Source organism: Lutra lutra, chromosome 3, assembly GCF_902655055.1.
Source record: "Lutra lutra chromosome 3, mLutLut1.2, whole genome shotgun sequence".
NCBI classification, from domain to species: Eukaryota; Metazoa; Chordata; class Mammalia; order Carnivora; family Mustelidae; genus Lutra; species Lutra lutra.
In genome coordinates this window covers 200,697,594-200,725,270 of record NC_062280.1, presented here as the reverse complement: position 1 = coordinate 200,725,270, position 27,677 = coordinate 200,697,594, and the positions used below count along the sequence as shown (strand labels likewise).

Genomic DNA, 27,677 nt, shown 5'->3' with positions numbered 1-27,677 from the left:
CGGCGCACGCCCGGGCAAGGGCAGCGGAGCGTCAGGGCCCGTCGCGCTCCTCTGGGCTTGGGGTTACCCGGCGCTCGCCGGAGAGCCCCGAGGGCAGAGCCTCAGAAGGCACCCGCGCCTCCCTGGAGCCGGAGGGCTGCTCCGGGTCGGGGACCGGCCGCGGCCGGCTCCGGATCCCGCGATGACAGCCGGCCAGCGGGGGTCGCCGCCTCCCCCGCGATCGGGGGTCGCAGGGACGCACGAGGGGCTTCGGGTTCCGCGCGGGCTGCCCCCGCGGGGTCTCAGGCGGGAACCTGGGAGCCGAGCGGTTGACCGCGGCGGCCGGCCCAGCTCCGCGCGGGACGCGCAGTGGGCCCGCGCACCAGGAGGCCGGGCGTGCGCGCGACCCGGGGGCGGGGGAGCGCGGGGCACCCGCGGAGGGCACGACCCGGGGGCAGAGAACGGGCACGCCGCCCGCGGAAGCAGCAGCGGCCGAGGGGCCGGGGAAGCGGAGACGGCCGCGGACCGAGCCTCGAGGCCCCGCGCCTCAGCGGCGAGCGCGGCTCACCTGGACGTGGCCCGGCAGACGTGCGTCCTGGGCCCCGCTCTCCGGCGCCCGCAGCGGAGGATCCGACAGGGGCGCGCCTCAGCCGCATCCCTTTCCCAGGCGGCAGGTCCGCCCCCGGGGCGGGGGACCCGGACGCGGTCCGCGCGGGGAGGGCCCCTGACCGCCCGTCGACCGCTCCGGAGCGCCACCGCGGAGGACGCCGCCGGAGGGAGGTGCGCCTGCTTAGGAGGGCGGAGCCTGAGTCCCGTCGGGCCCCCGGGCGGCGCAGTGCACGTCCGGGATTTGTAGGAGAGGGCGCGCTTGGGTCCCGTCGGCCCCCGGGGCGGCGCTGGGCACGTTGGGGCCGGGAGGGAGCGCAGGTGGTGGGGTCCCGTGAGCCCCCGGGCGGCGCAATGCACGCTGGGAGCCGGGGCGGGGTCTGGGTGCCGCCCGCCCTCGGGCGGCGCGGTGCACGCCGGGCGTTGGAGTTCAGCGGGTGACCCGTCGCCGTCCCCCGGCGCCCCTCTCCGGGCCGGGTTGTTCGGGCGCAGACGCCGACGATCAGGACCCGCTCGGCCGTGGCGGGCGCGTGCGCAGACGGTCGGGCCGGCAGACGCTGGAGGCGCCGGAGAGCACGGTATGTGGCCCGCGGGGTCGCCTCCCACCGGCCCCTCCTGCGCTCTGTGGCCGAAGGAGCGCCGGGGACTGGGGCGCGCGGGTCACGGGAGCAGCGGGGTCTCCGGGCGGCTTCGGGCCGGGGGGCTCCGCTGGGCGCGGGACGAGGTGGGGCGGCGGGGCCGGGGCGGAGTCGCGGGGCAGCCGTCGTGCAGAGGTGCGGCGGTCGGGGCGGCCGGTAGGGGTCGCGGGGGTCCACAGACGCGCAGTCCGGGGCGGTCGGAGGCCGGGGCGGGGCCCTGCGCGGGGGGGCGAGGACTGCCCCGCAGGGGTGAGGGGGGAGTGCGGGACGGACGGACCTTCGCTCACCCGCTTCCGGCAGTCGCCGGCGACACTGAGGGCCGCAGCCGCCGGCGCAGGGGGAGCCGCCGGCGGGAGGGAGGTCGCGAGGGGCGGCGCGGAAGCTTCTGGAACGAGACGTGGAGACGGGGTGGGGGCGCCCGTGTCCGGTGAGTTCGGGGACGCGGCAACGCGGTGCGGCGCCGACGCTGAGCGGGACGGACGGGCCGGCGCTCCGGGGGCCGCTGTCCAGGCGCGGGGACGCCGCCGGGCCGGGGTCCGGGCCCGGGACTCTGGGCGGGGCCGGTGAGGTGCCCGCGGCCGGGACCGCCCGAGGGGCCCCGAGCGCAGCGGGGCGGGCGGAAGCCTCGGGAACGGGAGACGCGGGGACCCCGGCGGGGGCGCGGGGGCGGAGACGGGGCGGGGACCGGACGGGGAGCCGGTGCGCAGAGTCCTCGGGGCCGGGAGGAGCGTGTTTGCGGTCGTCCTCAGGTCGCGCGGCCGGCGGGGGTTTCCGAGCGGCGGCCGCGGCCCGGCGGACGTGCAGGGAGGATGGAGGCGTGAGGGCGAGGGGAGGAGATGGGGCAGGGCGGGCCGGAGAAACGGGACTGGGGACCCGGGGCTTGGGAACCCGGCGGGAGGCTCCGGACGGCCCGGGGGCGGCAGGATTGCGACGCGCCGATGAGGACGGAGCCGCCCAAACCGCAGGTGAAGACCCGGGAGCGAGTCGGGGGACGCGGACCGACTCCGCCCCCGCCGGCTGCCCGCGCGGAGTGACAAGTCGGCGTCGCGGGCTGCAGCGGGGTGGCTGCCCCGCAGCCCCAAGCGGACGTTCTGTCGTGGTGAGAGCCTGTGCAGGGGCGCCGGGGGCTCTGTCGGTGAAGCGTCTGCCTTCCGCTGCGGTCGTGATCTCGGGGTCCTGGGACCGATCCCGCATCAGGCTCCCTGCTCGGTGGAGAGCCCGCTTCTCGCTCTGCCTGTGCTGTCGCTCCCCTGCTTGTGTGCTTCTGTTCTCTCTTGTCAAGTAAAAACCTTTAAAAGAAAAAAACAAACCCCCCCCCTTTTTTTTTTCTATTTTGTGTCTGGGCAATCTTGGTGCCCAGGTTATATAGATGATTTTTCACAGTTGAAATGTTTTAGTCTTTTCCTATAGTTTAGAGATTTTAAAAAAGTCTTTATTGAGTTGTCCCTATTTTCATTCAAGATTTTTATATACTTTAACGAAGTGAAACAATTGAGCACCACCACCACCACCCCGAGAAGCTGCTGACGTTCCTTGATGCCCTCCAGAGAGGGCTGTGAGCTGGAAGGGCAGGCCCTGGTCCCGCCGACACGGGCCTTCTTACTTTTACGTGGATTCAGCCCGTCCAGAGCTCGTTCTAGCCCTTGTCATTTTTCTAGCTTATGAGACATTTCTTTCTAGAGAGCTTTATGCCAGTTCCTATTTCTACCAACTGTGACGTGTGAAGCACGCGCGGTCCCTGTTCTTAGCTGGCGATCATTGTTTTAGTCGCTGCTACTTTCTCGGGAAACCTGGGAGGCGTAACTCGCGCTGCTGTCCCTGTATTGAGAATCCTGTTCCTGCTCATTCTGGCAGCAGACTTGTTCTGGGCTGAGCTTAGACGGTGGCTACTACTCACGCGGAGCCAACGCCCTGTGCCCTGCCAGGCGCTTGGGATGGACGGAGAAGGACGGGCTTGTCTGGGTCTCCGCCTGGCTACCGACTTGGTAACTTACACAGTAACGATTCGAGCCACTTGGCCGGGCTGGGTCTGTGCACTCCTAGAGTTTCCAGAGTGTATTGTTCTTTACACTGTTGATATAACCGTTTGGTCGTGTGTTAGAAGTTCCAAGAGGTGTTGATCGGGAAAAGTCCCTCAAGACCAGACACGAGATCGTCAGGTGGTCTGCCAACATTTACTTGGTGCAGATCTGCCAGCTGTGTGACGCTGGTTGCAGCGGGCTGGCTACCTAACAGCGTGCCGCACTGTTGATTCGTCCTGGAGGTTCAAGAGTGCACGCTGAACTTTTTTTGGAAGCAGAATCCACATACATAAAATCAGGTATTTCAGTGTGTGATCCAATGGTCTTGAGTTCACCACGGTACTGTGCTACCACTCCAGACCACTTCACGACCCTCAAGGAAACCCCACACTCATTGAGGGGTCACTCCCCACTCCGCCATTCCCCACCAGGCCCCGGGCAGACACTGCAACTGCTTCTGTCTGTAGACTGGCCTGTCTGGTAGTTCCTGTAATGGACACGACATCTGGCCTTCCGGGTCTGACTTCTTTCATTTGGTGTAACGTTTTCAAACTTCGTCCACATCGTAGCGTTTTTCAGTATCTTGTTCCTTTTTTATGGCCGAGATTCATTGTTTATGTGCACGAAATTTTATTTTACAACCATGACAGAATTTTAAAATCTAGCGCAGATGGCGATTTGCCTAATACAGATGCTACGAGCATTGCTAAGTGATGCCCTGGCTGGGTGTTGGACATCTCTCTCCACTCTAGTTTCTGAGGGACCCTTGGCTTTACCCACCCCCGTCAGGGAGGCCATCGCCTTCAGCAAAGATGCTGCTCTCCCTTTTGTCAGCTTACTGTCAAAGTATATGAGATCTGTCCTAATTTAGCTAAATGCGATTTTACCAGAAAATACAACTTCAAGCTCTTTGTCTAGTTCTTTTCAGTGGCTCGATTTCAGGAAATAACGTACAGAATATATATTCTATATATTTCCCTAGAGTCTAAATTAGGGTTCGAAAGTATAGCCCACAGGCTCATTGCCCGTGTGTGTAAACAAAGTTTTTTTGGTACACTGCTCACCGGTCATTTGCGCGTTGCAGAACTGGGTAGCTGCAACAGAGACGAGGCCCCTTCATCTGCCTTACTGGGCCTTCTAACTTAAGTTTCACCTCCCTTCCCCTCCGAAAAACCAGTCGATAGGCTTCGGTGATCTGTGAAAAACCCCAAGTTTTATGCAAAACCACATGTTTTGCTGGAGAGAGGATCTGAGATTTTCTCTAGTTCCCAGAAGGGACCCAAGACCCCAGGTGACCAACAGCCCGTGCTCCAGGCGGCCCCATGTTCCGCCTCCTTGGCGCTTCTGAGACCTGCTAGAACCGGGTCCTCTGGGCACTTTAAAAAATTGCTGGAGCCCAAAGAGTTTTGTTGTAGTGTGAGTTGTAGCCATTGGGATTTACTGTTTTAGAAGTTACAATGAAAACTTTAAAAACATTTGTATATTTAAAAATAACAAAAATCAGCCATTACGTATTTGCGTTACATTTTTACAAAGATCACACGTCACACGTAGCCTCCACTGTGTTCCAATGAGCGTGAGAAAGGCAGATAATGGCTTGGGCTTGTTGGGAAGGGAGTTTTGTCTTGGTGGAAACCCCGCAATGCCCAGACCAGACCTGGGCAGCTGCGTGGTGGTCTCCTGCTGAGCGGTCCTCTGCTCCAAGCAAGGGGTCCTGTCAGAAGAGGCTTTGGAAGCTCGTGCCATTGTGGGGTTGGCCTGGCAGAGGGGCTGTTCTGCTGCAAAGGGCAGGAGGGGCACAGGGCAGTCACCCAGGAGTAACCACAGGGGCCACTCCTTCGGGTTTCAGTGCCAGGAGGAGCTGGGTCACCTCTGGGCCACTGGTAGGTTTCTAAATCTTAGGAAAACAGAATCCTGTCTTCATCTTTGGTTTGGCAACTGGGAAGCTCAGAGCCAAAGGGTTAGCCTGCGCTCAGCTTTTGGATGTGCTGTGTGTCTGAGTCTCACCCCGACTTTCCTGCCCTTTACCTCGTCGGTCTCCGCTCGCGTGTCATCCACAGCAGAGTGCTGTGAGCCGGCCTGCACTGTGTGGCTTTGCAAACCGTCCGGTCCTTTGCTGAACAGGAGTGACTGTTGTAAGGACCTATTTAGCAAGAGGCTTCCATTAAGGTTAAACAATAACCTTGTTGTTTAAACCCTTAAACTGGGGGTGCCTGGGTGGCTCAGTGGGTTAAAGCCTCTGCCTTCGGCTCGGGTCATGATCCCAGGGTCCTGGGATCGAGCCCCACATCGGGCTCTCTGCTCAGCAGGGAGCCCGCTTCCTCCTCTCTCTCTGCCTGCTTCTCTGCCTACTTGTGATTTCTGTCTGTCAAATAAATAAATCTTAAAAAAAAAAAAAATAAAAAAATAAACCCTTAAACTGTCCCTGCGCCCCTTCCCCCAGGGCACTTAAAAACGAGTCCCGGAAACCAGCCCCAGGTAACAAAGCTCAAATATAAGGGTGGGTCAGACCAGGTGGAGACATCCGATCAGTGGGGGCGCCTACTGTCTCCCTAGCTACCAAGGAGTATGGGCCCCGCCCTTTGGGCACCTTTTGGGTGCCAGTTCTGACCAAGGTGATAGGCTGGGTCAAATGTCTACTAGGGTAAATTGTAATTCAGTTGGTCACCAAGCATGACTGTGCAGCTTTCTCTGCGTGTTACAGTGTCATTGGTCACCTGTGCGTGGCCAGGCCCAAACGCATGGCCTTTGCCCTCGAAAGCTAGTCTGTGAAACAGAGAAGGGTCGCCCTCTCTTGTAAGAGGCGCGGCCCCGAACGTTCTGTTAGATTCTTGATGCTTGGCGCGAAATAAAGCTTTGCTTGACCTTTGCTTTATATCAGTCTCGCTCCTTTAATCACGGACCCATTTTGGGGGGGGGCATAACAACTGTAAATCCTTTCAAGTGAAACTCTCCCTCCTGTATGGTCTCTGGAGTGTTTCAGAGCACTGGCATCTGGTGCATTCACGTCTGTTGATTCACGAGGCTGGTGAGTCACTTTCATTACTGATGTCCTTCTCTCCAGGTCACCTGAGATAAGCCCAGACCTGGCTGGCCCGTATCTGGAAGTCCGGGCGCCGTTTTCCTTCCTTATGGACTATATATAGTACAGAGACTTGGCAGTTCCCTTGTTTACGACCTCCCACAGCCTCTGCTCTATTTTTCCATTTATTTCTGTCTCACGTACACAGATGTTTCTGTTATTCGTATGATCACATTTAGTCCTAACGGGCTTTTTGTAGCCGCTCAGGGACTGTGGTGAGCGGTGCCCACCACGTCATCAGTTACCTTTGTATATTCTCATCACTGTGGCTCCGCTGATCTTAAACAGGGAAAACCTGAAACATTGATGTTCACACACCGTGCAGCCCTTCTCCTGCTCAGCAGAGCCTGGAATCAGCCGACGCTGAAGAGGACCCTGCAGTGGGCTTTGGTGAGGGGCCAAGCCTCGGGTCCGACACCCACCCTCACTCGTCCCTGGGCTCCCGTGTAAAGAGGGATTTTCCCGAGACTTAGGGAAAAAATAATGTCGTGTTTTATGCAAATTGAAGGGTAGAGATCAAAGTGTATTTTGTGATAAAACACTGAACCTCATAATTGAAGGTCGCACTTTGCGTATTTATTCTTCCGTGGCAGTCATTTCAGTCTTCAGAAGACCGTGCCATCTTCCCGACTGATGAAGAGCGAGACGTGTGGTCCTGGAGTTCTGGGCGAGGCTGACACGGGGGAAACAGCCACGTCCAGCTAGAGCACCGGCAGCAGTCATGGGACGCTGAAGCTCTGGTCCAGTGGTGTTGGCTCTCCTGCTGTGTACACAGAGGTCATCTTGGAAGAGCAGGGGCCCGGGTTTATGGCATTTCCTCCCCGTGGCCTGCCACATAGCGCAGGATGAGCGGAAAGTAGACGTGGCCGCAGACGACTTCTTGCCGAACCCAGACTCTTGCCTCCAGGCACCCATGAGAAGCGGGGTGGACAGGAAGAAGCTGGAGCAGCTGTATGACAGGTACAAAGGTAAGCGCAGGCTGGGAGCAGGGGGCAGACGGCCGGCAGCTCACTTCCAGCTCCGGGGAACGGAAGGTGTATTCTGGCTTCTTGTGCCCAGTTCACAAGACCTCCAGAAGGTTCTTCCTCCTCTTTCTGGGACTCAGCTGCAACATCCAGCCTGTTGGAAGGGAACCGAGAGCGGCTGGGCTGGGGTGATGGGACAGGGTCTGCCGACGCAGCGGTGGTGAGCCCGTCCTGGGCAGGGTCCGTGGCGCGCACGCCCTGCCGCAGCACCGTGTCCTCGCGTGCGGGATGCTGTCCCGGGCACACCGCTGTGTGAGCTGGAGGGTTCTGGGGAGGAGGCAGGTGAAGAAGTAACTCTGGCCTCAGGGTAGAAGTCACCTTTCTGCTCACACCATGCAGCCTCACCGTGGGCCCGGAGCCGCTGCACTGTTGAGGAACCGCAGGGGGAAAGCTCTTAGCAAGGAAACGTTTGCGCTCTGCATTGGGGACCCGTGCTGTTTCTTTGAAATCGGCACTAAGAATGGAGCTTTTCCTGTCAGAACACGACCGTGCTGCGGAGTCAGTCTCTGCGACGAGTCTGCACGCGTCGGAGCCCCCCGCGGGCCGTCAGGTTGCATCTCACGCGTCCGTCGGCGCTGGAGTCCATGGCAACAACTAGCCAGGGTTTATGTTTTTTCTTTCTACCGGTTTCTGAGGTTAACCTTCTATTTCCAGAATTTAAAGACAAAAACAAAAACCTCATTTAAACAAGTATTAACCCAAACAGAATAACTCCTGGGCTTTAAATTCTTATTTATGTATCCTTTTCTTATTTATTTATTTATTTATTTATAAAGATTTTATTTATTCATTTGACAGAGATCGCAAGCAGGCAGAGAGGCAGGTAGAGAGAGAGAGAGAGGAGGAAGCAGGCTCCCGGCTGAGCAGAGAGCCTGATGCCGGGCTCGATCCTAGGACCCCGGGATCATGACCTGAGCCGAAGGCAGAGGCTTTAACCCACTTTTTTTTTTTTTTTTAATCCTTGGCACAAAAACATACTCTGGTAGAAAGACCAGATTTGTTTGAAAAATGAACATTGGTTTTCAAAATGAAAAATCATTGTTTTTAATAAGCTTAAATGTGCTTTAAGTGTTTTTGGCTAAATTAATTGGTGGAGCTAATTTTGTGAATCACGTGCTATGCGGATTCCTGAAATGATTCAAATGTGTCTTAAAAAAAAAAAATACTTAGGGACACCTGGGTGGCTCAGTTGGTTGGACGACTGCCTTCGGCTCAGGTCATGATCCCGGAGTCCCGGGATGGAGTCCCACATCAGGCTCTCAGCTCCATGGGGAGTCTGCTTCTCCCTCTGACCTTCTCCTCACTCGCGCTCTCTCTCACGGTCTCTCTCTCAAATAAATAAATAAAATCTTTAAAAAAAAAAAATACTTAGAGCTACTTCTGTAGTTTAAGCAGCATCTTTTTATCATTTAGTTTTATTCATGCACTTCTTGTGATTTAAAGTAGACACATTATGCAGTCATCTTGGGGTCTAGAAATAAATCTGTTGATCAAAGACTGGAGAAGATGAGTTGGTTGTTATGTTAATGTATGCAAATGAGCGAGCACTTCCTCAGTTGCAGTTCGTTTAAAATCTTGTTCCCAGCGCACCTGAGATTTACCAGCCGGCACTGAGGGCAGGTGTGCCCTTCTGGGCATCTGGGACTCTGGGAGCTCTGGGCAATAGGAAGGGTGAGGAGCAGAGGCCGAGGGACAGGCAGCAGGCTGCAGGAAGCCTGTGCTCTCGTTTGTTTAAATTATGGCATACCTTTTATTTTATTTTATTTTATTTTGGTGATGACATGTTTATAAAAATGTAGCATATAGTACTTAAGTGACCACAGTTAAATTTTGTATGATGGTAGAAAAGTGTATCCCATTTAATCTTCATTTGAGCAAAGAGGCTACAAATTTTCAATTGGTACCTTCCGAACAGCCAACAAAATTAACACGTGAGCCATGATGATATATTAGTATACACGCGTTCTCTTGGAAATTACTAGTCCTAGTTTGGTGAGGTCTTACTGAGATTTTTCTAAGAGATTTTACTATTTGATTTTCTGATAAGGAAATGCTAAATTCCTTAATTTCATTTCTAAACCAGAAATGGGAAGTGAGGAAGTCCTGAGTTTTAAATGATTTTGCAACCTAAATGTACAGTAGCACTAAAATTATAGCAAATGAAATCCCACTTTAAAAAGAAAAACATCAGTTTCTTGTTTTGGCAGTGTTGTGGCCAAAACTTCCAATATTATAAACACTTTACAGATGCAGTATTTTTTTTTTAATTGCAGATTTCTTAAAATTTTTAAGTAATCTCTGCACCCAGTGTAGGGCTCAAACTTATGACCTTGACCTAAGAGTCACAAGTTCCCTGCCTCGGCCAGCCCCCGCCCGCAATGCAGTGGTTTTGGTAGAGTTTGCCTTTGGGCAAACTAGAATTGTGTAAACTGGAATTTTTATTTTACTTTACAGAAATCAAATATTTTTTTAATGATGAAGTCTTCTCAAAGAAGTTGCAGTACTCTTTTTTTCTTCCCCTGAAGTCCAATAACCTCGATGTTTAAAATAGGGCTTTTTTCTGGGTAAATTACTATTTATTGCCGTTCCACGCACAGTAAAAAATTGTGTTCCATCGGTTGATGTCTCCAAGACATGTTTGGTCGGGCTGGGACTCCAGCCATCCCTGTTAGTGCTACTTTTCAAAACAGCAAAATTTCTTTCTCTTGATTTTAACTGTAGACCCACAAGATGAAAATAAAATTGGAATTGATGGGATTCAACAGTTTTGTGATGACCTGAGCCTAGATCCTGCCAGTGTCAGCGTTTTGGTCATAGCCTGGAGGTTCGGGGCGGCGACACAGTGTGAATTTAGCAAAAAGGAGTTTGTGGCTGGTATGACAGAGCTTGGGTGAGTAAATTGGTCTCAGTTTAAATGTTTTCAAAAAGGATGGTACTTTCAACATTATTTTTCAACAACCTTAATTTCATTAATTAATTAACTTATTCATTATTCATTATTTTATTCATTTGTTCATTGTTCATTAATTAATTAATTAATTCAATAAACATTAATTTCAAATTAATTTATTTTCTGTGTGTATCTTGTAAATTTTATGTGCCTCTAATCTGCTCTATTAAGCCTTTCCAAGTAAAGTTTTATTTAATAATTTAATTCAGATTAATCCCTTTTGTAATTTACTTTTTTCTTTTTAATTTTTATCCTTCCAGTTTTGAATGTACAGCAGACATCAGGGTGTTTTTGTTTGTTTTCAGCCATTCGTTTCTGGATTCTGTGTCCTAAATGTATTATTTGTGTTGCTATGTTAATCATCAATAAAATATCATTTTGGTATTTTGCTTGTAACACTTCTCTGTTCTACTCACAGGGTGGGAATAAAAACTTCATTAATAGCTTAAGATGTTTCTCACTTGTCAGATAAGTCAGAGAAGTAAATGAAAGCATGTGACACGAATGTCTTTTAATCGTTAAACTTACTGAGCTATCTCATAGGGTAGTATAAATGCCAACTTGCTTGCCTTGCTGATACTGTGACACTTCAATGTTGACAGCTTAAACTGGCTTATTTTTAGCTGCTGAAGGAGCTGGAAAGTCTAAGTTAAACATGTTCTTAAGGCGTGGATTATACAGCATCCCAGGGGAAAAAATAGAACATTTGTTTTTTCTACTAAACTGATGAATCTGTGATATTTATCAGCCTTGTCTGTGAGATTACAGACACTTTGCAGGACTAACCCTATTGCCGCTGGTTGTGTAAAACCAAACCGAAGACGTCATGGTGACCCCTGCGCAACAGCATGTGGCTTCATGTTCTGTGCACCAGGAGCGCCGCAGAGGACTCGGGGAATGTTTGGGATAGAAACAGCTGTTAAAGCAGCATTCTCTCCGCGCCAGGCTGCCCTTTATCCCATCTGCTGGAAGCTCCCCCAGATGGGAGATTTGGGAATTAAGTGCTTCTTCTGGAAACACTTACTGCCATTTCTTAGTCATTATCTAGAAATATGTTGTACAGGTAAATTTTAAAAATTCCTCTTATCCTACTAAGTGTTAAAAGTTAAAAACGTATTTTAAAGATTTTGAGTGTGAACCTTCCCAAAACGTGTTGGACAAATTCATGCCTCCCTACGCGGAGTACACAGAGTGTAACTGAAGATTGTGGGGTGGCGCTGAGCAGAGGCGCTGCGCTCCTGTCTCACAGGGACGGACGGCCCTCTGTAGGCCCTGCAGGACCGTGGGCGCAGTGCAGTACTTATTACGTCGTAGAGACATCCTCGGTGCTTTTAGGGATGTAAAAGGTGGTTGTCGTCTAAACAGCACTAGGCCTTAAAAAATACTTTGGGTTTATGTCGGCTCCGTTACTATTTTTCACACATTTCCCCGGCCGTTAACTCTTGACAGTGGTTGGAACACCTCCGTTTAACAGTCGATGCTACATCCTTGCTCTAGAGGCTTGCGGATTTGTAAGTGACCTGAGTAAATGTTGTGAGATTCCTTGAGGTCGTGAAAACAAAGAAGTGGACACGCTGTGGACCCGCTTCTGGACTGCGCTGTACTCGGTGGGCCTCCCCTTGGCCCGCGGCACAGGGGCTTCGCTCCTGTAGCACTGTGCAAGTCTCGAAGGGAAGTCGTGGAGTCTTCCTACTTCCATCTGAAGATTGCTTATCAGTGTTTGTCATTCCGATGGGGAGAGAAGATTCCTTTTAGCCGCCAACACTGAAGTTACCGGGTGAGCCTGAGACCACGTCTGCTCGGGCCCACGTGCAAAACTGGGCCATGGCTAGAGATCATGGGGGCTGGCTTGCACTCTTGTACAGGACATGGAACGCTCTAAAGTTCTCAACAAAACGTGGGAGAATGTCTTTATTAAAACCCAGATCAAGGACAGATTTTTAGAGAAGGGCTAAAAAGCGCTAGCCGTAACGGGAAAATGGCTGAGTTGGGCTTCGGCACAGTTAAGAGCTCTCCTTAAGAAAGACACTGTTAAAAAGGCAGAACAGTGGGAGAAAATACTTGCCCTCTTTGTGTATGTTACAATCATTATAAAAATGGTAGAGAGTGTGTGATTTATGTATAATTCCTAACTAACAGAGCAAGAATAAAGTGATAAAAAATTCAATCCAAAAGAACATGAGATAAAGAAAGAACATAAGGAAAATCAGCTGAACGCAGGACAAGCCGCAAGCACACGATGGAATGGAGGCTTGGAAGCCGATGTGTCGGCATTTACATAATCGCATGAGATGTCGCTGAACTAAATACTGGATGGATCTTAGAAAATAACTACTGTGGATACGTTTACCGTCGGTGGGGTTAAAACATCAGGACACAGAACAATTTGAAGGATAAAAGTTGATGGAATTTGCAAACATTTAACCAAAAAAAATCTGGTGCGCTATGCCATACTAAATCAGCTTCAAAGCAGAAGTAATTCTAGGACAATGAAGGACGTCGCACTATGAGGAAGGGTTGTTTCCCATGGAGGGCAATGAATGATTTAAAGCAAAAATAAGCATTATAAGAGAAAGATACAAATCTACAGTCAAAATGGGGAATTATCACACACATCTTAGCAGCTGATAGAACGAGGAGGTGAAAAATCACTAAGGAAATAGGAAATTTGGGTGGTGCTACCAATGGGCTAATGGACATACTTGGAACCTGGCTTTTGATGTTGAAGAACACATACTCTTTTCAGAAGAGGAGTAGACGATTTATAAATACGATTACAAACTGAACTGTAAAATAAGTTGCAACAAATTCAAAGGATTAAAATGATACAAAGTGTGTTCTGACCACAGTACAGTTAAGGTAGAACAAAAGATAACTTGATAGATTGAAATGTGCGCGGTATCGCTATACTCCTGAACAACCCTTGGGAGTAAGAAGACGTTACAGTGGAAATTAGAAAATACTTTGAATCATGAAGAAAACACTACACATGAAAACTTGCAGGATTCAACTTCTTAAATGCGTATCTTAGAAGGAAGAGTTGAAAATCAGTAAGGAAAAGCATCCATCTCAAGAAGTAGAAAAAGAACAGGAAAATTAAACTCAAAGAGTGCAGAGGGAATTAATTTTTTAAACAGGCAGTAATTTAAGGAGATAGAAATGAAGCTAATAGAATCCATAAAGCCAGAAGGTTGCCATTTGAAACACTTACAAAAATATTAGGTAACAAACTAACAACATGGAATGAAAAGGGAACATCCCTGTAGATCCTATAGATGGTGAAATGTAAGGCTATATTACCAACAGCCCTCTGCTAGTAAATGTGAAAAACTGGGTGCAAGAGAGGAGTTCTCTTAAAAATACAACTTACTGAAATGGACACATAAGTAGTTCTGTAGCTCTTAAATTTGAACTTGTAATTTAAAATCTTCTCAAAAAGAAAACAAATGGCCAGGATTGGTGCACCAGCACATCCTACAAAACATTTAATGAAGAGAATACCACCAACTTCACACAACCTCCTTAGAGAGTCGTAGCAGAAGAAACACTTTCTGATTTGTTTTGAGGCCAACACAACCTGGATAACAAAACCCAGAGAAGATATTCTAGGAAATGTGCTGCCCAAGCAAGCGCAAGAGGATGTGTGAGAACGGGCAATTATTGGCCACTCCCAGTCCTGAGATTCAGAAGATGCATAAAGTGCAAAAATCGTAGACAAATTATCAGCTAACTAAATCCATTCCCCAAAACAAATCAACCAAAAAACCAGGACAATTTATCATGACAAAGTTTGGGATAGCCCAGGATTGTGAGATTTGTTAAACATTACAAAGTCACTCAGTGTCCTGTATTAACAACAGAAAAAGGGGAGTTATCTCAAATCCATAAAATGGGTTTGATAAAATTCAATTCCATTCATAATTTTTTGACTTGAAAAATTGAAAAAAAATTTTTTTTAATTTGAAAAGGAGAGAATTTGGCACAAACCAGGAATACAAGGGACTGTCCTCAAGCTGACCTCCGATTCCTCTCAGATCCTACAGGATATATATTTAACTGGAACATGAATGCCTACTTTTATCAGCGTTGAACAGGTGTTAGCTGGTCTGATGCATAGGTAGAATATTCAAATCAGTAAGTGAGTTAGCCGGACTGCGGGACCAAAGATCAGCAAACAAAAATCAGTCTTATTTTAAGAATGCTGAATGCAACACGACAAAGCAAAGTGAATTTTAAAAATTTTTTAAATTGTTTTCAGTAGCATCAGAAATACAAAACTCCTAGGACAAATCTGATTAAAGGTGTGTGCTACCTCCAGAGAGTAAATAACCCAATGAGACGCAGGAAACCTGAATAAATAGGGACATAAACTCATTTGTAGATTGGAACAGTCAGTATTTTATCCCTAAATTTGTCTATGAACTCAGTGTCCTATCAGTCAGAACCCCAGTAAGTAGTAGTTTGTGTAATTGGACAGATGGATTTGGGACGTGTATGAAAATGCAGTCAGGACTAGTCAGCAGTTCTTAGCAAGGGGAGGGTCCACTCTCTCAGCTAATTAGGACTTTTCAAGCTGCAGTAATTAAAACTACACGGCCCTACTGCGGAGGTAAATGGGCCAGTGGGACAGGGTGGGGAGCGAGAAACAAATCCACGTACACAGGCACCCAGACGTATTGCCAAGGCAGCACTTCAGAGAAGTGAGGAAAGGAACCTTTTCAGTAAATGTTTCTGTGAGCCTTGGCTACTCACACGGAGGAAAACTTAGCCTGATCCCTACCTCACGCCATAAGAAATGTAAAATCATGTAAAAAACCCCAAAATGTAAAAAATCAGTTCCCAGTGGGTCGTAGTTGTCTGTGAAAGCCTAAAGGCAAAAGCCAGAAGCCTCTGGGAAAATCAAGGAGGAGAATATCTTTTGATGACCATGCTTTAGGGAAAATCTGAACACATCAAGCAAACACTGTGAAAAGGAAGACTGATAGGATGTATACTAAAAGTAAGAACTAACTGATCGTCAAGAAACACCACCAAGGAAGTGAAATGGCAGCCCATGTTCTGGGAGAGAGAACCTCAACCAAGCTTAGCTGACAAAGGCTTGTGTCCTTCATATGGAAAGAAAGCCTGGGAAACAATAGGAAAAGATACCTAACTGAAAATGGGCAGGAGACTTGACAGGCACTTCACAAAAGAGAATTTCCAAATAGCCAATCACAGCACAAGGCTTACCGACGTACGGGAAGTAGAGGTTAAAACTACAGCCGACTGTGAAACGGCTAAGGTAAGACACAGTCGCACGTAACAGCGGAAATGGGGCGAACAGAAGTCCTGCCGTCCTGCTGGCAGGGGCGTGAGGCGGACAGTCTCTGGAAACAGTGTGACATCACATCACTGGAGGTCTGTGGACCTGGTGACCCAGCCGGCCCACTGGGGCTTGTGCCTAACCCAGCACACATACGTGTGCACCAGGATGCATGTATGGAGACCCTTTTAACAGCCGTCTTTGTTCCCAGAAAACTAGAAGCAGCCAGAATAGTTACTACCGGTGGGACACGTAAGTTAGGAAATCTGAATGCAGGGGCGGGCACCTCGGCACAGAGAAGGACTCCCCTGAGCCGGCAGACCGGGGCCTCACAGACTCGGCGCGGAAATCACACTGTGAGTTAAGCACTGCTCATCTGGGGGTGATGCAGGCACATGGGAGGGCCCGGAGCAGCCCCCCAGAGGGAAGGCCAGTGCTGGGGAAGGCGCTGCCCCAACCACCCTCCATGGGGGTCCCGGGAGCTGTAGTTCTGCACCTCCTGGGCTCACGGCCACTGCCGCGTGCCGTTCTGCTCCCTGCAAAGCCCCGCCGAGTGGGGTCACGCACCTCCGCAGCCTGCTCGTACTTTTCTGTGCTGGGGAGTCGAACTATAAAGACAGATTTTACAGTTTCCTATTCTATATTTCTGCTCTAAAGGCTTTTTAATACTCTTTCTTATAATTTTAAAAAAAGATTTTATTTATTTGAGAGTGCACATGGGACAGGGAGAGCAGGGGGAGGGGCAGAGGCAGAGGGAGAAGCAGGCTCCCCACCGAGCAGGGAGCCCGATGCGGGGCTCGATCCCAGGACCCTGAGATCATGACCTGAGCTGAAGGCAGATGCTTCACTAAGCCCCTAGGCGCCCCACTTTTTAATGTTCTTAAAGGTTGTTGACTTCTTGGAGGAAAATCCATTTTTATTATTTATTTAGTTATTTTAAGGTAATTTATTTTTTAAATTCCAGTCTAATTAATGTATTGTTCTAGTAGTTTCAGGTGAACCACGGAGCGAGTGAACAGTCGTGCACCTGACTCAGTGCTCATCCTGATAAGTCCCCACAGTCCCCTCCCCTGTGTCGCCCTGTCCCCACCAGAAAACCCAGTCTTCCAGCAGCGGCTCTGTGTCCCATCATGCTCGGAGTTCTGAGCTCAGCCGGAAGGAAGTGACCCCAAGTGGAGGAGCTCGCGGGCCGGCCCAGCGGCTCAGCGCCACGAGGGGGCCGGGCCTGCATGTGGGTGAAAGTGGGCCTGTGCTCCCGCTCGCACAGGGAAAGCAAAGAGTCGTGGGCTCTGTTTTTCCCTTTATTTCTAGTCAGGGTGTAACGCGTGGTGTAGCGTTCGCCCACCACCGCCTGGAGGTCGGAGGGTCGGTGTCCGAGCAGAGCTGTGCGGCCATCACCACAAGTGGTTCTGGAATGCTGGGGTCCATTTCGCCGGGGCAGGGGGCCCGCCAGCAGTCCGCCTCCCGGACCGGAGCCTCAGGCCGCTGCAGCCCGCGGGAAGGTGCGGCTGCCCCGGCCACGGTGCGCTCTGTCTCTCCCCGCAGGTGCGACAGCACGGAGAAGCTGCGGGCCCTTCTGCCAAGACTGGAGCAGGAGCTGAAGGATCCGGTGAAGTTTAAGGACTTTTACCAGTTTACCTTTTCCTTCGCTAAGAACCCCGGGCAGAAGGGTTTAGGTGAGTGTAAAGTCCACCGTCGCGAGAAGCCACATCCTCGTGAGACCGAGAGGGCGTCCGACCAGCCCCGTGTCAGTCCTGCCCCGGCAGGGCTCCGCCGTAGCGGTCTCCTCCGGGCGGCTTACACCACGCGCGGGCGGGCCACCCTCCACCCCCCACCCCCGCCACATGGTGGTCACTCTCCACTTCTGGGTTTCAGTATTTAAATGTCAAAATGTAAACGGATTTGCAAATGCTCCCTGTTCTGTCGCATTGACTCACGGGTCAGAGAAATCAATCCGTGTTGACAGGAGTGTTTGCCTCAGGAGGTGTGTGACCCACAGGTGGGACTGTGGGGACCAGCCAGGGGACGGGAGTCCTGTCCTGGTCTGGAGGCATAACACGGTTCTGATGGGCCCTGGATCCCATGTCCATGCTTCTTTCCGACTCGAACAGTTGTGCTCTAATATAGCTTATTGGGAAATTCCTAACTTAAATTTTCAGTCTGTTTTGGTTTCCTTGAGGGCTTTATTCTGCTTATTTTCATTTGTTTTTCCTCCTGAGTACCATATAATTTATTTCTGTGTAATGTAACGGATATGGTTCGTTCAGTAAAGTGTCTTACAGGTTTAGAGCAGGGCCTTGCGTGGCCTTTAAATAGGGTTCAGCAGGTGTATTAGAATGTTTTGAAGAAGGCGTCCTCAGGTGTAAAGCACTATTGTAAAGTAACCAGATTTAAGTAGGAAACCAAAAGGGGCTTGAGAATCCATGGATAGAAAAACCCATTGGAAACCGTTGATTTCGGGGCCCGATTTCACTCGTGCATGTTTGCAGGTGTGTGAGCCGTAAACCTTACCCCTTCTGTCTCGGTCTCAGACGTTCTTCCTTCTCCTGTCAGCATATCAAATGCAGGCGCAGGTTGAGAGAGCTTCTGTCCCAGAACTGGGGGGGGGGCAGGCTCTTCTGTCCCAGAGTTGGGGGAGGGGGGAGGCGCAGGCTTTTCTGTCTCAGAACAGGACGGGGCAGGGGTGCGGGCAGGCTCTTCTGTCCCGCCGGGGAGGGGAGTGGTGTGACTTTGGTCAAGCTCACTGTGACCATTGGCTGATTGGAGCGTCATCTTGCCCTGTGCAGTGGGGTCTTGATGACATCAGCCCCTGCCTTTTGCTCTCGCTCTGACACAGACAACGTTCGCCTCCTACCTGCCTGCCAGCTGGGAAGACTCCGTCCGCGGCCCTGGCTGTCCGAGGACACTTTGCACCTCTGCTTTGCTTTCGTCTGAAAGATCACGGCTCTGTTCCCAGCGGTACAGACTTACACACCCAGAAAATTCCATCCTCATAGCTGTTACCACCATGGCACCGTGGCAGGGTCAGGGGACCACCAGGGAAGGCAGTGTGGTGTGTAGGGACGACTTCCAAGGTGTGCATGGCCCTCAGAGGGGCCGTCTGCAAAAGAGACACAGGCTGGGGGAAGGCCCGGGGTCCCAGGTCGCTTCCTAAATTACCCACCCTACCATCTGGGCTAGCAGGCCTGGATGACCAGCCTCTGGTTTATCTAACAGAATGAGTAGTGTCTTTATTTTAATTATATTAGGACAGCTAAGAAAAACGGGTAAAACATTAACTGCCTCTGTGACACCCCATAAGGTGGCTGGTCTGCTGCGTGGTGGTGCTGGTGTGTGCCTGGGGCAGTCCCAGGCTGGGGCAGACGCGCCTTCCGGCCTAAAGGGAGACTGTAGGCAGTGAGGGCCGTCTGTGTCCACTCGCCTCCGGCCATCTTCTGTTCGGGACGCCCGCCACTGCTTCTGAGACTGCCCACATCCGTCTGCCCACGTGGCCACCTCTGTCATTCTGTCACGTCTGACGTGGAGGACGCTGGCAAGGAGATGTGTCACTCCCAGCGGCATGGCTTATCTAGGGACGGCAGGATAAACGCTTGCTTCTGTGCCTTTTTCCCAGACCGAGATCACGGGCCATTTCCCCGGCGTCCTTGGGAAAACCGTCGTAGCTCCTGGCTCGCTCTGCCGGACGAGCTGCCTTCCCTGTCTGCTGCTTTCCCTCAAGCCACTGCCCGTCGGGCCTCTTTGCCGGGTCCTCCTCCTGACCTAGCTCTTTCCGAAGCGGTCTCTCCCACTTCTGGTTCCTGAGCTTCGTCCTCTCCCGCGTCTCCGCGCACGTGTGCTATTCTCCCCGCGTCTTGTCATTTCTTGATGTGTGCAGCTGCTTGAAACGGAAGGTCGCGCTTTCCTGGAGTGACCATCTGTTTGCATTATCGTGTTTTCTTAGGATGAAGTGTCATGCTTTTTGCTCACTCATTTTTATGTGAAATTACTTTCTTGGGCTTCTAGAATGCTGGTTCAGGGCAGCTCTCCTCACCGAGCGAGCGCCGGACCCCCCGCCCCTGACGCCACCTGCTCCCCTCCTGGTCTGTGCAGAGTCAACTCCCGAGGGTAGTTCCCAGCGTGTGACCTTTTGTGGCTCATTAATTCCGCTCACCGCAGTGTTCTCCAGACTCACCGTGGCTGCGTGCTGTCCTTCCTTCTGAGGCTGAAAGACAGTCCCCGCACACGCCACGTTTTGCTCACACGCTTCTCCACGTCGACACTCGGGTCACGTCCGGCTCTCACCCGCTGTGAGGAACGCTGCCGTGCACGCGGCTCGTCGCTTGGCTGCTCGAGCCCCTGCTTCTCCGCTCCGGGCCTCGTTGGCACACGGGCGACTGCGGGGCTGTGCCGCGAGGCTGTGCTGAGGTTCCCGAGGAGCCACCGTACTGTTGCCACCGCGGCCCCTCTTGACCTTGTCGCTGGCCCAGCAGCGGTGCCATCTCCACGTCTTTGCCCTCACCTGTTACTTTCTGGGGGTTTCGATGTGGGGTTTTCCTGTTTTTTATGGTAGCTCTAATAGGTATGCCCACGACTATTCTTTTATGGGCTGACATTTTACTTGTGGAACTAAAACTTTTGCTTTATCATCTCTGTTCCGATCCATTCCTTTCTCAGAGGCTGCGAAGGAACCGTTAGAGTTTACAGCCTGTGGCTAGCGGTGCCGTGCGTGCTCCGGGCTTTTCTGGAGACCGACGCTCAGTGCTGGAGGGTCTGGCTGGGCTCGTGCCCTGACCACAGGCACCTGTAAGAAGGCCCCTCATTTGGGGAGGACCGGCGCCCTTTCTGCTGTGGGGCAGGATTTCTTCCTAAGCTGCTTTTCTTCTCCTGACATCTCTCTGTTTCCTGCTTTTCCCTGTGTCATACTCACCGAACCAGAAATGCTCCTTCCGCGCTCTCCTCAAATTTGGCTAACTCAGGTCTGAGCTGATTATTATGCTTCCCGAGGGAAGCTTTGTTTAGAGCAGCTTAGTTCTTGGATCCTACTTCATTTCAGTTTTCAGAGTGATAATTAGTTTGATCCAAATTTCAAAACGGTGGCCGTGAGACAGTGGCCCTCGTGTCTGCTTCATTGTGTCACTGTAGGGTCCCAGCGTAGCTAAGTTTCCGTTAGAAATGTTTCCTTACGTGTGTTGCTACTTTGCAGCGTACGGGATTCTTCCCTTTTGGTGCTCGAAGGGAAACGGCTGCGTTCAGCGGCCCGGGCAGCTGCTGCTCGGGAAAACGTCTGTCTGCGATTGTCAGGGCACCTTGCCGGGGTGGAGAACCGGGAGGGAACCCGCCCAGCGTGACTTTTTATCTTGGGCCGCGCCCAGCGAGATCTGCAGGCCCGCAAGCCCGCATCACCTGGGGGCCCGCCGGGAGTGCGGGCTCTCAGGCTGTGCCCCACACCCGCCAGCTCCTCAGAGCATAGCGGCTTCCCGCAGCCGTCCTCTGTGGTTCCGCGGGACTCTCTGGGCCACGGGTTTAGGCAGAACTCTGCCCACGGCTCTTCTGCGTTGGCATGGAGTTCTCTGAGTGGTCTCCTGGCCTGCAGGCCCCTCCCGGCGGGGAAGGGGCAGGGATTGGAGGCAGGGCAGGGCCCGGGATAGGGGGGTGCATCTCGGTTGAAAACCTTTCAAAGTCACGAGGGTCTCCGTGTTGGACCGAGGGCGGCAGGCGGGGGCTAGCAAGCCATCTCCTCTGTCCCGTGCCAGTCTGCAGACTTCCTGGCCGTCTCTTTCTCATTAAGACTCCAGCGTATTTAAGACTGAGAAAGTCTGTATTGACTTTAAACAGGGGGAATGTAGGCGTTTTATGTAAAGTTGGTGCTACTCATACTTTGCTTATGCGGTTTTCCTGGGCATCTCAGGTGACAGCTTCACTTTCCTGTCTGACTCTCTTTTTTTTTTTTTTTTTTTTAAAGATTTTATTTATTTACCTGACAGAGAGAGATCACAAGTAGGCAGAGAGGCAGGTAGAGAGAGAGGAAGGGAAGCAGGCTTCCTGCTGAGCAGCGAGCCCGACGTGGGACTCGATCCCAGGACCCTGGGATCATGACCTGAGCCGAAGGCAGCGGCTTAACCCACTGAGCCACCCAGGCGCCCCCCTGTCTGACTCTCTTAACCCCTGCACTCCGCGTGGCGCTCAGACTTGCAGCCCTGAGACCAGGAGTCGCACATTCGACCCACTGCGCCAGCCAGGTGTCCCTGCACTCCTGCTTCAGTCAGTTGTCCAAGTGGGACCAACCAAGAATTAGATGAAAGTTTTCTGAAAAGTGGTTAATTGGATATTTTGCATTTAAGAGAATCCGTTACCCTAAGTTTTTATTTGTCTGTTTTTCACATTAGTGCATCCTGACGTTTGGATGTAAACACGTAATTAGGAAACCGTTTCATCACGACTGCACTTTATTGTGCAAAGGCGGCGTGCACCTGAGATGAAAGGTTGTCCGTTCCAACGGGCAGGCTCAGCTCAGCCTCTTAATGCACTTGCTATGTCAAGTGCGCAGAAAGAAAAAGATGTTTAAGTTACAGTAAGCAGAGAATGAGTCAGTATTCCAAAACTGGGGCTTAAGGTAGCATTTCCTGCAGTCCTAGAATTCAGCGACCCTGTTCCATAAGATACCATCTTCCCCTGAGCCGTGCAGCGAGGGTCCGTGTCGGGGAAGATGGACAGTGTGGACTCTGATACCCAGTCTAGAGCTAAGTGTCCGTCCGTGGACATTTTCTCCCCAGCCATGACCTTGAGAAAGGTGGAGACCTCGTAGTGCGTGCGTGGCTTATCTCCGAGTCTGACTCTGCGCTGCTGTGGTGGCAGATGGCAGGGCCACTTGGGGGTACCGGTAATAAATGACACGTGCAAATTGTGTCCAGGTCGGTCCAGTCAGGTGTGAGGAAAGCTCGACGTATACGAGGATGCATGTCTCCGGCACCGGTGTGATGACTGTTTGCACGTCTGAGTCACAAACGCATAGACACCCCCCCCCCCCCCCCCCCGAGCTCTCCCATCACAGTTTCGGGAACATCTGTTCCGTAGGGATTGGGCCTCATCGGACTCTTGGGTGAGAGTGCTGAGTTTTATTGATCCAGTGAATATCAGTGCAGTAGGAAGTGGTCACGTTTTGGGCAGTGGAAAAAAGAAATTAGGATTTATTAACTGCTCTTTCTCTTTTTTGCCAGATTTAGAAATGGCTGTTGCATACTGGAATTTAGTATTACCTGGGAGGTTTAAATTTTTAGATCTCTGGAACTCCTTCTTACTGGTAAGTGTCCTCCTGCCTCTTGCTACGTGTGCCCAGTGGGAGGGGTCAGCCGATCACGAGGCTGTGTTGTCTGATCGAGGTGTTCCAGATGGGTGGTGGGTCATGGGAGTTCGAACAGTGGCCACAAGGCCATGCTGCCGTGCAGAGTGCCATGGCCATGGAGCTCCAGGCAGGGCTGTCCCAAGGCCCATGTCCGATCAGTTCAGGGAGCCACGCACAGACCCCCCAGGCAGACTTTCAGATGCCCTACAGACCTGGGCAGTCCCCCATCCGCCACCTTCTCTGAGGGACACCAAGTAATCCTGTGCTTCCTCCGAGAAGCTTGGAATTTCTGAAGAACGCATCAGGCACACACGCCCTGGATGTTGACCCTGGCCCCAGACCGGATTGTTACCCGGTGTCCAGCACACTTGTAGTCTGACACATTTTTAAACATGGTTATGATGCCCAGAAGGAAAAAGGAGGGCTAGCTGGCCCCTTGGAGACAGCCTGTCTGTGCTGGAGGCGGGCCTCTGAGCGGCGCTGGGCCTTAGTGGGGCAGCCTATCCTCGCCAGGAGGAATACGGGAAGCAGGTTTCACAGTGGGAAGCATGTGGAGCCTGGGGTCTTGCTGCAGGATAGTCCCATGACGTCACTGTGCCCAGACCAACCGTGTCACTTACTCCATGAACGTGTGAGGGGGCGGGCCTTCTCGCAGCACAGACCCTGGCCCAGCCGGCGCCCAGCCTCTCCCAGGGGTCCCGTGTGATTAGAGGCCTCCTTGAAGCGGCGTGGGAAAGCCAAGACGCCCGTCACGTTGACTCTGCTCCACCACTTACTAGTTTGGGGCCAGCGACCTCCGTGGCCGACGTTCCCAGAGATGGGGCGGCAGGCGGGACCTTAGGAACGTCGCCAGAGCCCTAGCAGGAGAGCAGGTAGAATCTCGGTGGAATGCTCCCAGGGCACAGGGGCCGCTGCTGAGTCCAGGCCTGGCACGTGGCTCTAGAGAAATGCACAAAGACGGGTGAGCAGCGTGCGGGGCCCTTGAGAGGGGAGCACTGTGCAGCCCGGGGAGGGTGGGAGAGGACCGGGCCTGCTGGGCGTGTAGGGCAGGACCCCCGGGGGGCCTCCTGCAGCTCAGGTATTGAATTTCATGCTTTTAGACCATTCCCCTTCCTGGCATAGAGGGAAATAAATCGTGTCCAACTGCAGTTTGCCTCCCATCCTGCGTTGGGTCTGAATCAGTGGGCGTGAGGTAGGGATTTAAAGTACTTGATTGAAACGTAATCTTGGTATTTCAAATGTTTATTCTGTTTTTAAATAGTCTACTCTTGCCTCTTTGCCTGCCGGCCCTGTGTAGTTCCAGATTCATCCTGAAGCCTCCACTGTCCCTAATGTCCAGCAGCGCATGTGGTGCGGCTCGGTCCGCGCCAGACTGCAGACCAGGCCAACTGGACGGTCAGACTCCGGAGGGTCAGGTCTGTTTCTCACGTCTGCGGTTTTTTCTCTCATGTATTAGGAACATCACAAACGATCAATCCCAAGGGACACTTGGAACCTTCTGCTGGATTTTGGAAACATGATTGCAGATGACATGTCTAACTATGACGAAGAAGGTACGGGAAGTCCTGCTGCTTCAGATGGTGGCCAGAACCATGGCCGTGCGGGCTACCCGTCCCTGCCCCCGGGGTGCAGGCCAGTGTCCCCCCACCCCCAGCTCCAGGCCCACCGCCTCAGTGCAGTGGGGGTGATGGCGGTAATGATAGCCCCACTCTAGTGCATCCATCAGCCTCACAAAGGAAAAAGAGGGCTTCAGATGCAGTTTCGGTCCAGAGGAGAATGTCCCCTAAACTAAAGCATTTCCAAGGGGGCCGTGCAGGGGGTCCTGTGGCCAACCCCCAACCACCACACCATCCTGTGTGACCCCCTGTCATGCTGCTGACGTGGGTCTTAAAGATTCCAGCGGGAACTTGACGTACCCATGATTCCGTATCTCGTCCCTCCACCACCTGTCTCAGGACAGCTGGTCAGGGAGCGTTTGCAGGTCCGCTGTCCTGGATGCCATGCCACATTGGGGAGGGAGGCGCAGTCTCGGCGCCCAGCCTGGGGGCGGCCTCTGGGGCACCTCCTCACGTCCCTGCTCTTGGGGCTGCTCAGTGAAGGCTCACCGCCCAGGCGTGAGTGTCTGTGGGTGTCCTCCGCCTGGGCACAGAGCTGCCGCTTGCCAACCGCGTGTGAGTGGATGGGTGGATGGTTGGCCATAGGCAGAAGCCCAGCTACCGGGAGCTTAGCTGCGGTGGCAAGACGCGGCTCGTGTGTAGAGGAGCCAGCAGCTTACAGCGAGTGCGTGTCTGCTGGCTGGGGGTGTCCCAGAATCTGGAGTGGTCCGGGCCACGGGGGATGTGGGGCAGCCCGGGCTGGAGGGGGATGGCCCAGGGAGAAAAGGGCACCGGCTCTGGCCAGAGCAGGAAAAATGGGTTTCACTGGCCGATTCCTTCAGGGTAACAGTCTGGGACACAAACTTACTTGACTCTTGGAATGCAGACATCGACTGTGAGAAGACTGCTCTGAGTATAAAGCTGTTAGTCTAAACTGTTGATTTAAAAAACAAAACAAAAAAAACCCGTGTGTTTGATTTCCTGTAGGAGCGTGGCCTGTCCTCATCGATGATTTCGTGGAGTACGCGCGGCCCGTTGTCACGGGCGCCAAGCGCAGCCCTTTCTAGGCAGAAGATTATGATGTGTCGAGATGCCGAGAGGAGGTGCCTCCCGCACAGGGACGCTTTGCCGATCGATGTGCCCGGGACGCTGGCCCTGGTGGTTGCTCTCGCCAGCCGGGATGCTGGATTGACCTCCCCGGGCTGCAGAAAGGGCTGAGCTGGATGCCGGAAGGAGCGCCTCAGAAGACGCTGCTTTGGAACGCCGGCCGTGGCGTCCAGCCCACTTTAGGAGTCCAGTTAGTCAGTCCCCGTCCGTCCGATGAGGGGACCGTTGCATGGTCTGCATGCTACTCGAGAAAAAGGAACCGGGGCTGTTTGCAGAGCGGCCGGGCCTTCTGCCGCGTTCATGATGTACCGTGATCGCCAGTGGTGACCACGGCTCCCGCCAACTGCTGTCCTCCCCGTCACCCCCAAAGAGGTGTGACCGTGTCCTCGGGCATGCCGTGCACTTTTGCTAGTCAGAGCCGCTGCCCGGCTACCCTAACGAGCCTCTGCAGGGATCCCAACATTTTATAAACCTGGTGCCGGGATTTCAAGATTTCTATTTTCTCAATACCAATGTCTAGATTTATTAGATCTATTTTTATTCTAATTCCCCGTAGATGCTCACGTGAAAGTCATTCGGTGGTTCTCGGTGTGTGGCGGCTTGTGCACTCACGGCACACGTGGGCTGTGACTCCAGGACGCAACTGTCAACTGTGACAAGTCGTGGGGCTTTTCCTTCCAACGTCATTTGAATGAGTTTCCTAAAAAGTTTTGTAAAGTATGTTTTTTTTTTTAAATGTATTTTATAACATTTAAAAAGACATTTTTCCATATAAAGTTTTTCTTTCACAAGCAACGGGTTATGCATTGGAACGGCATGTGACTTGCGTCCCTGCAGCGGTCTGGGAGGCCTGTCGCCCACCCCAGGGCCGCGTGTGTGTTGCCTACGTCTCGTCACCTGTCACCCGTGCGGAGACCTCCACCTCGTCTCTGCTGGAAGCCCGAGCTTGGCACGTCGCTGTCTGATTCTTTGTTGTCTGCTGGCAGAGGAGATTGTCCCGCGAGGCCCGCAGCCGGCCGGCTGAACGTGGAAGGCCCGTCTGGAGAAAGCTGCGTGTTCTAAAAATCACAGTGTGGACCGTACCTCGTGCGGAAGGAGCTTCACGTCATGAGTTCACAGGACAGACGAGTTGGCGTCACTTCACAGGAGGGAGGAAGTTCGCTTCGGGTCCTCCGTATGTGGACAGTGTCCTGCCATGTGTGCTTGAGTTGGCGTTTCCAGAAGCATCCGGGCCAGCGGGGGTTTGCACACCTGCTGCGTGGGAACTGGGTGTGCTTTAGGAGGGAGTCTTTCGAACACACAGCAGGCTGTGGAGGGCAGGAAAGAGGGCTCGGGGCCTGGACGCCACCGTCAGGGCCGCGGTGGCCCCTCGCGAGACTCACGACCGAGTCGTGCAGCTTCTCCTGGGCCTGCACATCCGCCGCTGCACAGGAACAAACGGCCGTCTCTGCTTGTGAGCCGGGGTTTCGGAGAGAGCCTGGTTTTATAGAATAAACACCTCCACAAGTTTGAGGCATCCTTTGGGGTCGCGGCTTCCTGCCAGGTAAGTGTTCTGCTCCGAGAGGCTGTGGAGCGTGGTCATCTCGCACAGACCCCAGGGTCCCTGGCAGCTGCTACTTCTCAAGACTCAGTGTGGCGGGGCTCCTGTGGCCGCTCGTGGGGACGCAGCCGAGCCTTGGGGCTCAGGCAGAGGCTCTGCAGAGAGCCGGGCTGCTTTTTCTTGTGTGTATTTAAGGCTTATGTGCAAGTGCTGGGGGCTTCAGAAACATTAAAATAAATTATTTTCTCTGGTGTGGGGAGGTCTGTTCTCGGTTGCTCAGATGCTGGGTGCCCCGGGACCCCCAGGAACCCAGCCCCTCCGGGGACACCCCCGTGGGCGGCCTGCACCCATGCTTAGACGGTCGTGTCCCACAGCGGACAGCCAGGCCAGGTGCTCTCCTTTCCGTCACCGGCGTGTGCCCACTAAGTACTTGTTTCCATTGAAGATGAGAGGCTTTCCCTGAGCTGTGGGCTCCTGTACCAGAGCCCCGGGAGTGCGGACTGTGAGTGGA

The 27,677-nt window shown here is 52.8% G+C and overlaps 3 protein-coding genes across 10 annotated transcripts in view; 1 reads left to right on the top strand and 2 right to left on the bottom strand.

The window, feature by feature from the left end:
• The window catches only part of TMCO3 (transmembrane and coiled-coil domains 3), a 40,125-nt gene extending 39,344 nt beyond the window's left edge, over positions 1-781 (bottom strand). Inside the window, 1 exon segment of the mRNA XM_047720485.1 lies at positions 548-781. The gene's annotated coding sequence lies outside the window, so the exon portion shown is untranslated.
• Positions 32-4,315, bottom strand: LOC125095675 (basic proline-rich protein-like). Its single transcript, XM_047722072.1, has 3 exons — positions 4,309-4,315; positions 548-2,314; positions 32-330 (listed from the first exon to the last, which is right to left on the bottom strand). Exons 1-3 carry the CDS (start codon positions 4,313-4,315, stop codon positions 32-34), a joined length of 2,073 nt encoding a protein of 690 aa, XP_047578028.1.
• DCUN1D2 (defective in cullin neddylation 1 domain containing 2) lies at positions 1,000-27,418 on the top strand. Of its 8 annotated transcripts, none has more exons than XM_047720495.1 (7): positions 1,000-1,163; positions 6,929-7,294; positions 10,073-10,241; positions 17,149-17,279; positions 22,800-22,882; positions 24,222-24,339; positions 25,507-27,418. In XM_047720495.1, exons 2-7 carry the CDS (start codon positions 7,240-7,242, stop codon positions 25,584-25,586), a joined length of 636 nt encoding a protein of 211 aa, XP_047576451.1. In that variant the 5' UTR covers positions 1,000-1,163; positions 6,929-7,239; the 3' UTR covers positions 25,587-27,418. The 8 variants fall into 8 exon arrangements, with proteins under 8 accessions (XP_047576451.1, XP_047576449.1, XP_047576448.1 ...); XM_047720493.1 differs by having other exon boundaries at positions 6,920-7,294; XM_047720492.1 differs by lacking the exon at positions 1,000-1,163 and adding an exon at positions 1,362-1,650 and having other exon boundaries at positions 6,920-7,294.
• The last annotated feature ends 259 nt before the right edge of the window (positions 27,419-27,677 follow it).